The following is a 10,679-nucleotide window of genomic DNA, read 5'->3' as shown; positions in this document are numbered from 1 at the left end:
CACACTGCTGCCTACTGAAATTGGGGATTTTGGTTAATGATAGAATAGGTTAAAATCCATAAAATAGGTAAACTAGGGTAAAATACAGTAATAATGGGTGAGAGGAGAGAAAAAGAATACTTCCATTTAGGAAGCATAATACTACTTAAAATTTCCTGAGAATACATTTGTCTTCTAGACAACACATACGCTTTCTTTTATTTCCTTTTTTTTTTAAATTTCTGTTTAATTTTTTTTTTTTTTGAGACAGTTTTACTCTTTTGCCCAGGCTGGAGTGCAGTGGTGCATTCTCGGCTCACTGCAACCTCGCCCTTCAGGTTCAAGTGAGTCTTCTGCCTCAGCCTCCCAAGTAGCTGGGATTATATTAGCCCACCACCATCCTGGGCTAATTTTTGTAGTTTTAGTATAGAAGGAGTTTCACCATGTTGGCTGGGCTGATCTAGAACTCCTGTCCTCAGGTGATTCACCCACCCTGGCCTCCCAGAGCACTCCCAGAGCACAAAGCCACTGTGCCTGGCACCATATGCTTTCAGTGTGAGTCAAGATGGTGTGCTGGAAGAGGAAGACATGAGTAACAAGAACATTTATTTTGTTTATTGAGGAAAAAATAAACTGATGGGGATTATTAATGGAATCCTTATTATAGATTATTTTAAACTTTCCAAAAAGTTTAAAAATCTGTCTACATGGGATGTTCTAATTCAAGGGTTTCTTGAGGTTGAATTCTCTTGCCTCTGTGAAAGCATCTTTTCCTTAGTGCTGGCCGATAGGGACAGTTGGTGGCCTTTACAGGGCGCTCCCTCCTCAGCACAGAGGAGAGGACACGCTGCCTCAGCCAGCTGAAGGCCCACCCAAGACAGCACGGGGTCCATGTGTGGGAAGGAGTGTCGTCCTTCTCCGGCCGCTCTGGCAGGATTGAGGAGATCTCTGGAGTGCTTGTCCTTTGGCTGGCAGTTGCCTCACTTATCATCTGCCAAGAAAATGAAGGATGTGTTGGGTAGACGTAGCCATGACAACAGCCAAGTCAACATTTATTCATTTATGGAATTCACATTCATTTAGCAAAAATATACCAAGTAGTCCAAGCACGGCGGCTCACGTCTGTAATCCTAACAATTTGGGAGACTGAGGCATGTGGATCACTTGAGGTCAGGAGTTTGAGACCAGTGTGGCCACCATGGTGAAACCCCATCTCTACTAAAAGTACAAAAATTAGCTGGATGTGGTGGCGGATGCCTGTAATCCCAGCTACTCAGGAAGCTGAGACAGGAGAATCGCTTGAACCCGGGAGGCAAAGGTTGCAGGGAGCCAAAATTGCGCCATTGCGCTCCAGCCTGGGCAACAGAGCGAGACTATCTCAAAAAAAAAAATAATAGACCAATGTCAATGCAAAGTTTCAATGCCCATTAATATCATTAATACTGAAGATACACGTTTTTGGCAGGAAGGGAGATATAGTTGTTAGCCCTTCTCCTTGCTTGCTACCCTCTCTCAGCGTTCCTCAGTCTTTTCCCTACATCTTCACCCTGACTCTTTTGCTTGTTATCTGTCTCCCACTGGTATCACTCAGACCCCCTGGAACCTGCCTCCCAGTGATTGCAAGATTCTGTGGTTCAACCCAGGCCTTTCCCCTGTCCTGTGAGGCATCTCTGTGCTCACCTCAGCCAGCTCATGTTCCTTAAGCCTTAGAGGAGTCTGTGGAGACTGCATAACATCTTTATTTTCTGGTGGTTTGCACTTGGGCAGGTCTTGACAAGCATCGTGTTCTTGATTACTGACCTGAGCCATTTCCAGAGGGGAGCCTCTGGACAGTTGGAAATCTTTCTGAGTAGGTTCAGGAAACACAGCGTCATCATCTTCATCATCTTTCAGATTTTCTAGAAATGTCTGAAACTCTTGCACAAGATTATCCAGTTTGCTGACAGACAGTTTTGTCGTTTCTTTTGGGAACTTGTCTATCCACAGGTTGTCGCCATTTAGAAGGCTATTAGCTATTGAGTCTGTGTTGTCAGAGCCGACGTCCACATCCCAGGCCAGGAGGATGCTTAGTTTGCAAAACTGCTCTGGTTTGTCCTCAATTTGGTCTTGTCTTTTCATGGGTCTCCGTATCATTTCAGTGCCCCATGTCCCTTGGATGGGAGGGAGGAAGTGGATGGAAGGACCCTTGGAAGGCGCATCTTCACAGGAGGTTGTGTCCTCACAGGAGGTTGTGTCCTCACAGGGGAAATAGCCCACAGAGAGGCTCAGGTTGGAAATGGATTTGGAGCTGCAGTCCTCTGTGTCGCTGTTAGAGGATGAATATGCCATGGAGTTCAAAGGCACAAATCTCTCTCAACTTGAGTAGATTCAAAAGAGAAAAAAAGAAAAAATAAGTGGGAGTGGGGAGAAGAGAATCATGGTACTTAAGCAAAAACAGTATCCATCCTTTTTTCTCTTTTTTTGTTGAGACAGAGTCTCACTCTGTCACCCAGGCTGGAGTGCAGTGGTGCCATCTCAGCTCACTGCAACCTCCGCCTCCCAGGTTCAAGTGATTCTCCTGTCTCAGCCTCCCGAATAGCTGGGATCACAGGTGCCTGCTATCACACATAGCTAATTTTTGTATTTTTAGTAGAGTTGGGGTTTTAGCATGTTGCCCAGGCTGGTCTCAAATTCCTGACCTCAGGTAATCCATCCACCTTGCCCTCCCGAAGTGCTGGGATTACAGGCATGAGCCACCATGCCCGTCCCCATTCCCTTTTCTATTCAGAACTACCCCTTTTAGATAGAATTCTTATCCTGTTTTTACAATCTCTCAGTGAAGGGCAAAAGAGGCAGCCCTCTGCCTTTCAAAACTTGTTTCATTGTGTTATAATCCTTTCTCCTAAGCATGTCCACCTCTCATCATTTGTCCTACTACACTTGTAAGATCTTGTATCATGAAAAGATGATTATCATATACAATTGGAAAAATATAGAAACATATGAAGATACAAACAAATATGCTATAGCCCCACCTTCTAAAGGTAATGATAACTATCAAAACATTTTGATGGACTTTCTTATCTTTTCTATTTACATAAATGTACATATATATCTGTATACTTACATAATATATCCACATATACATATATGTGAATGTGGCTGTCATGTCTGTTGAAACTGAGATTATTTTATAGCAGAGCCTAAAACAAACATATATATATGTTTGTTACTCTGCAATTTGTAACCACTTCTTATTAATGATCATTAGGTGGGAGTTATTGTTTTTACCAAATAAATCTGTAGTAAAACTGCTTTTCCGTAAATCTTTGACTGTGTCTCTTATTTTTCTATATGTAGGATTAATGGACCAAACATCACAAATATATCACAATCCTGTGCTAAATTGATACCAAATTACTTTCCAGAAAGGTTTTGCTATTTAGATGCCCATCTTCCCACTGTCTGATGACACTTTTTAGTACAGCTTTTTCTGTGAAGCCCCAGAGTTAGTAGGACTGAAGAACACATGTGTGTACATACACAAACAGACACACACAAACACACACACACACACACACACACACACACACAGACACAACTGTCATACACTGCCCTGGTGGCTGCCCACATGGAAGAAGTGCTGCTAACTCCTGAGGCAAACAGGGGAGACATCAGAAATCCTTCATATCCTGAGTCTCAGTGGCTAAAAGTCCAACTGTCAGAACTCTGTGCTCTGAGACTGTTGGTTACCTTGGCAACACAAAGAACTGAGTGTGAACTAGGAATATGGAAAGAGAAAAGGAAAAAGGGGGATATAAATCCACAGAATCTGTCCCTTTGCTTCCAAAATATTCTATGCCCATATCATTCCAGACTGAAGAGCAACCCTCTTGAGGGTAGAAGGATGAATGCATGGAGGTTACTTCTCTTGTCAGGTGGCTGTCTAAGAAGGTTCCCATCCTTAGGAGATTTAGAGCTCTAAATAAGGGGGCATGTGTATAAATACACACACACACACACACACACACACACACACACACACACACACACTTACAAATGGAGAGCAGAAAGCCAGGAAACACTTATTTGACCTAAAAGAACCTCAAAGCATTAGAATCTATCACTTTCTTAAGATTGTTTCCAAATATTTGTCTGTCTCCTTTTCCATTTAACAAGATTACAGCTAAAGTTTGCCATGACTCACTCTCAGGGTTTTCACTGTAGAAATGGCTTAAATTTGTAGGCTCTGTTAAGTAAGATTGTTTAAGGAATTCTGATGACATGATAGAAGAAATAGGCAGACTTGGAGTTGGAAAGAAGCAGCTTCTACTACCCAACAGGTGCAGCCTGGCAAGTGCTCACAGACTGCCCACAACTCCCCTGGGTGATTGTGGACCTGGGTTAATCCTGGAAGCTGTTTAAGTCAGAAGCAACATGTTCCGAAGCATTTACTTTATTTGTTTTATTATTTTTTATTTTTAGGGACAGGGTCCCACTCTGTTGCCCAGGCTGGAGTTCAGTGATGCCATTATAGCACTGCAGCCTCAGACTCCTGGCCTCAAGGAAACTTCCTCAGCCTCCTAAGTAGCTAGGACTACAGGTGTACACCACCATGCCTAGCTAATTTTCCCTAGCACTTATTTAACACTTCTTATATGCTGGGTCTTGTATTAAGCACTTGATATGTGTCATTTGTTTAATCCCCACAACAACTCAATCAGTTAAGTATCGTCATATGCCCCATTCAATAGAAGGAAGAACCAAGGCATGAATGGTTGTATAACTCTCTCACATTCCCGATAATAAACCCAAGAACCCGGATTCGAACATAGGAAGTCTGGCTTCAGAGCCCATGTCCTAACCTCTACACACTCTTGTCTCAGGAGGCTGACCACCCACCTCCTCCCTGGAAGATTCCTGGGGGAGTTGATTCAGGCCAAAATAATCCCATGTTCTGCTTCTTTGGAAGATTCCTTGAGGGGAACAGCATGTTCTAAGAGACTTGCAAGAGATACATATGGTGTACAGGACTGGCCTAACAATGGTGTCCACATTTGGGGCATGCCAAAATGAGATTTAAAATAAGCATTCAGCTTTCTCTTTGGCATAATGGGATCTGGAGTCTTTGCTCTGGCTTTTCATAAAAACTCAGAGACTGTCTTTCAGAACTCTGGGGGCCTAGAAAAGAATTCATAAGTAGCTTTCTCTCCATGCAGCTGGAGCGGAGCTGGGGGAGAAACTCTGTGTTGTCATTACTTATGGAAATGGAGCACTTTGAACTCAATATAAACATTTAAGGAAGAAATGATTTCCCAGCCTAAACCACCAAAGTTTAGAGTGATCCCGAGGACAGAAAAGCTTCAAAGGGAGGCAACCTCAGAGAAAACTTGAAATATTATTTAGGTCCCTCCCACGTCACCAGGGAATTTTGGGAGCTACAATTTGAGACTTGAGTGGGGACATAGCCAAACCATATCAGATATATTCTCTATAATCTCTCTCTCTCTCTCTCTCTCTCTCTCTCTCTCTGTCTCTCTCTCTCTCTCTGTATGTGTATACAACTTTTAAAATATACAACTCAGGTAGTGAAAGTACCTGAAACACACTTTTCTTGCCCTAGAAAACCATATAATCATTTAGGTTTTCCTTTCTAAAGCATCATAGAAATAGCAATGACACACGTTATTCTTAGGATGCCATGCTGAGAAATGTAGTCAATTCTAAATGGTAACTTCACCTCCAAAAGAAGATCAGGGGACTTAGGGGTCCTCATTAACAATACAGCTCAAATGTTAATTTCTTTCTTAGGCCCTTAATTTGACTTGCAGGTCTAACTTCTCTTGGATTACAATTATTACATTATCTAAGTAGTATAAACTACCTTTTTTCTTGAAGCAAGATCAACTATAATAAAGCTTCTTGAAGTTTTGGAAATGATAGTATGTTGTGGATTTATAATGTCTTAGGCCTGAAGCCAATAATAACTAAGAATTGGAACACTTCCTAAGATCCATTTGACTTGATGGGATTTTGAACCTAAATATACAGAGTAGGAAGTTTCTAATTTAGAAGTTAAGCTGTTATGATGCTTAATTTTATGTACCATCTTGGCTAGACCATGTGGTGCTCGGATATTTGTTCAACATTATTCTGGGGGTGTCCACGATGGTGTTTCTGTATGGACTGGTATTTGAATAAGTAGACCCAGTAAAGCAGGTTGCCCTTCCCGGTGTGGGTGAACATCATCCTATCCATTGAGGCCTGAGTAAAACAAAACACTGAGTGAAGGAGATTTTGCACAGTCCTTCCTTGCTCCTGGAATCAGACTGGCACTTACACTATCAGCTCTCCTGCTTCTGAAGCCTTCAGACTCAGACTGTAACTATGTCATTGGCTTTTCTGGGTCTCCAGCTTGCAGTTAGCAAATCTTGGGGCTTCTCAGCCCACATAACTGCATCAGCCAATTCCTTAAAATCTTTTTCTTTTCTATTTCTTTTTCTCTCCCTCCCTTCTGCCTTCCTTCCTTCCTTTTTCTTTCTTCTTTCTCCTTCTTTCCTTCCTTTCATCCATCCATTTATCCATCTCCTATTGGATCTGTATCTCTACAGAACCCAGGCTAATACAGCTACTTATTTATTTTTCATTTATCAAAATTATGAAATATTTTAAGTGTACAAGAAAGAGACGTCCTGAACCTGTGATGGGATGCACTGAGGGCACAGCATCATTTCCATGGTGTTCTTGCCAACAATGTATAATCTCAACCTAATCATGAGAAATAATCTGACAAAACTCCAACTGTGGGACATATGACAAAGTAACTGACAAGTGTCAGGTCAAGAAAGGCAAGGAAAGACTGAAGTGCTGTCACAGACTGCAAGAGACTAAGGAGAAGGAACCAGTAAATGCAATGTGTGATTCTAGAGAGAACTGTAGAATGAAAAAAGGACACTAGTGGAAAAATGGGAAATTCCAATATCATCTTTGTTTTAGCTAATCATGTTGTACCAAAGTTAATACCTGGTCTGATCATTCTGCTATGGCTGTGTAAGATGTTAACATTAGGGGTGTAAGCCAAGAGGTATATGGATACCCTGTACTATGTTTGCAGCTTCCCTGTAAGTCTAAAATTAGGTCAAAATAAAAAGTTTAAAGAAGGGTTGGACGTGGTGGTTCATGCCTATAATCCTAGCACTTTGGGAGGCCAAGGTGGATGGGTCACCTGAGGTCAGGACTTTAAAACCAACCTGGCCAACATGGTGAAACCTCATCTCTACTAAATTTCAAGAAATTGGCCAGGTGTAGTGGTATGTGCCTGTAGTCCCAGCTACTTGGGAGGCTGAGGCAGGAGAATCGCTTTGATCCGGGAGGTAGAGGTTGTGCCACTGCCCTCCAGCCTGGGCTACAAGAGTGAAACTCCATCTCAAAAAAAAAAAAAAAAGTTAGACAAATACATGAAAGTATCAAAAATGATATGACAAATGCCTATGTACTTAAATATCAGTTTGGTCAAGTCTTACCATTTTGCCATATTTATTTCATTATATCTTTAAAAAGTAAACATAGACAAAACTTAAGCCCCCTTATATTTCTTTCCTGAACACCTTCTTTCCCTGCTCCCTCATGAGCACTATTCTGAATTTGATATTAATCTTGTACATGTTTAAATGCTGTTTTACATATTAGTATATTCTGTTACCTTTGAGGACAGAAACTTATGGAAATTTGAATTAATAGTATTATAGAGTAGTATATACTTCGTACTTAATACTACTGAACTGTACACTTAAAACAAAATGGTATTTTTTCTTTTTTTTTTTATTAAAGTTGTTTTTAATATATGTGTTTATGGGGTGCAATATCATATCTGGTTACATATAAATTGTGGAATGGTCATATCAAGCTAATCCTGATGGCATAGCCATCACTTGAAATATTTATCATTTTTGTGGTGGGAACATTGAAAAGCATCTCTTTTAGCTATTTGTAAGTATACAGTACGTTATTATTAACTGTTATCACCTTGTTATGCAATAGGACACCAGTCTTATTCCTCTTATCTCACTGAAACTTTATACCTGTTGACAAACGTCTTCCCTTTCCATCTCTACTCCTCAAAATGGTAAATTTTGTATATATTTTACCAGTGAAAACAATTAGGGGGAAAAAGGAACCAGCATAAATGGGCTACAAGTGATGGTCTTCAGAAACAAGGAAGTTGCCTTATTTCTATCACTTATTTTGTTTTATAAGAATTATTGTGACAAGGACTTCCTTCTTCCAAACCAAATTCTTAGTTGAAATATTTATAATGTTTATTTTTGGGATTGGGGAGAGGATGGGTGTTATTTCCTACGCTCTGTTATATGTTCCTTCCCAAATAGATACAACTTTATCAAAGCTTGTGTGTTTAATTAAAGTAGGGGGCAGGTGGTGAAAATAGACAGTTTTGGTGTGTTCAAGGTTGAAAAGTATCATATCTCTGCCAAGGGCTACATACTCTGCTTGGTGCTTTCTCATGGTTGGTAATTTAATTTTATGACAGCCTCTGAGTTGTATATTTTCATTTTAATATTAAGTTGTGTAATTCTGAGGACGTAGATTCGCCTCCGGAGTCCCTGCAGCTGTGCTGCCACTTTTGAGAACTCACTTCAGCTGATTTGTTTGTGCATCGTGAGTTGACATGGTCCACAGTGCTAATAGAAGGGAGCTACAGGTTCCCTTTCCCACAACTCTACCATCTAGCATGGCCTTGAACACAACTTGCAGACTGAATTCTGCCACACATATAAACAGTTAATGGCCAGCAGGCACCAAAACATGACACAACCTTGTTCTGTAAGCTCAGAAACTGGTGTCCAACAGGGTGGCCACTAGCTACATGTGGCTACTAAATTTAAATGGAATTAAACAAAAATTGGTTCTTCGGTCACATTAGCCACATTTCAAGTGGCCAGTGACCACCTGTACTGCTACCTTATTAGTGTCATCTAAACATTTGTGTCATCTCAGAAAGTCCCATTGAACAGAGCTGCTTTAGACGGTCCCTGTGTCTTTTGGTGGAACTGGAGAACACTGAACAGAAGTACGTTTCATTAGAAGCAGATGGGACAATATTCTAGCATCAGGATTGGACTAATTTTCTTGTCAGCATCAGGTGACGAAATTTCCTCCAGAGCATCTAAAAACAGGACTGGGGAGAGTCTTCAGCTGAGGACACCATTTCCTCTTCCTCACCCAGCTTTACTGAGGTATAATTGACACATACAAATTGTATATATTTAAGGTGTACAATGTGATGATTTCACGCAGCATATATTGTGAAATGATTACCACCATGAAGTTTATTAACACATCTGTTACCTCACTGTGTGTGTGTATGTGTATGTGTGTGAAATCCATCTTAGCAGATTTTAAGAATATAATAGAATATTAACTGTAGTCACCATGCTGTACATCAGATCCCCAGAACTTCATGGTCTGAGCGCACCCTTTTGAAAGGTTTAGACAACTGGGCTAGATGGATTCTTATTTTCAGGTTATGTAAGAGTGGGGAAGGAAGTCTGTACAATACTAAGAGCCCGTCGTGCACACCATTTTATCACTGAAAAATCATTTGCAGCATCAATTATTCTGAGTAACAACCCTCTGGTATTCATCAGAGATAAACATGGGTGACTTGGTTTTCTGTTTACATGAGCTTTTGATTGGTCATTCAAATGCTAACTACCCCAGGGTATAGGTCAAAAACAATTATCACCCTTGTGTCACAAAAATATCCATGCTGAAATATTTTGAAAAACTGCAGACAATATGACTGTCTGTGTATAGATGGCCTCATGTAGTTTTTACAACAACTCTTTCTAGTAGATATTGCAGGTATTAACCTCATTTTTGTTTCTGTTGAATTCTCCAATATCTTGTGACTAGGCTATTGCATGATGGAACCAGTTGCTAAAGAAATGTGAATTATTTCTACAATTACCAAACAAATAAGCATACAGCATTTCCTATTGTATTTTATAATGTCAAGGCTCCTGCATACTTTAAGCCAAGCCTGATAGTACTTCATGCCATACCAAATACAGGCAACCTAAGTCCTCTCCTAGCTCTCTGTTGGAATATTTTCTGTACTTCTCAAATTTTTGTTAATTCAGCAACTGTGTGCATACCAGCTGAGTGCCTATCAGGTTCCACGCCCTGCATCCTGCCATTTCTAGCAGCAGCAGGTTCATTTTTACCTGGTTCTTTTTCATCTGTAAAATAGAGATGATAATGTTGTCCTTGAAGAGTTTTCGAAATGATTATATATGTGGGATGTTCCATAAATGGTTTGTTTTTATTGCATAATTGAGGAGACAAACTCCTTCCTCTGTCTTTCCTTGGCAATACCCTTCTTGGGAAAATGTTTGTATTTTATTCTAAAATGTCTGACATAGATTACTTTCCAACTCTGATTCTGTATCAAAATCATGTGTGCATGCAATAATTCTGCTTGTATTTATGTGATTATCTGACTGTCTCCTCAATGGACTGGAGCCTCCACCAGAGCAAGGTGGATCCAAAGTCATTCCAGGAATTGTCAGCATCTGCCAACATGGTGCCTGACCAACAAAATTCTCCTGGATTCTGGCTGTGATGGTTAGGGAACCACCAGAATTAGCATCCTTTCACAATGTTTCAATTGCATGAGAGCCACACTAGAGACCATTTCTAGA

At 40.5% G+C, this 10,679-nt stretch overlaps 1 protein-coding gene across 1 annotated transcript; it reads right to left on the bottom strand.

Moving 5' to 3' along the window:
* Positions 1 to 572: 572 nt before the first annotated feature.
* LOC116555420 (uncharacterized protein C12orf71-like) lies at positions 573 to 2,505 on the bottom strand. Its single transcript, XM_032283928.1, has 2 exons — positions 1,780 to 2,505; positions 573 to 970 (listed from the first exon to the last, which is right to left on the bottom strand). The coding sequence occupies exons 1-2, from the start codon at positions 2,305 to 2,307 to the stop codon at positions 683 to 685; spliced, it is 816 nt and encodes a 271-aa protein (XP_032139819.1). The 5' UTR covers positions 2,308 to 2,505; the 3' UTR covers positions 573 to 682.
* Between the last annotated feature and the right edge of the window lie 8,174 nt (positions 2,506 to 10,679).

This window comes from Sapajus apella, unplaced genomic scaffold (genome assembly GCF_009761245.1).
Source record: "Sapajus apella isolate SASKATOON/1434 unplaced genomic scaffold, GSC_monkey_1.0 scaffold2, whole genome shotgun sequence".
Lineage (NCBI taxonomy): Eukaryota > Metazoa > Chordata > Mammalia > Primates > Cebidae > Sapajus > Sapajus apella.
The sequence above is the reverse complement of the archived record's forward strand: the minus strand, read 5'-3'. Positions and strand labels throughout refer to the sequence as shown.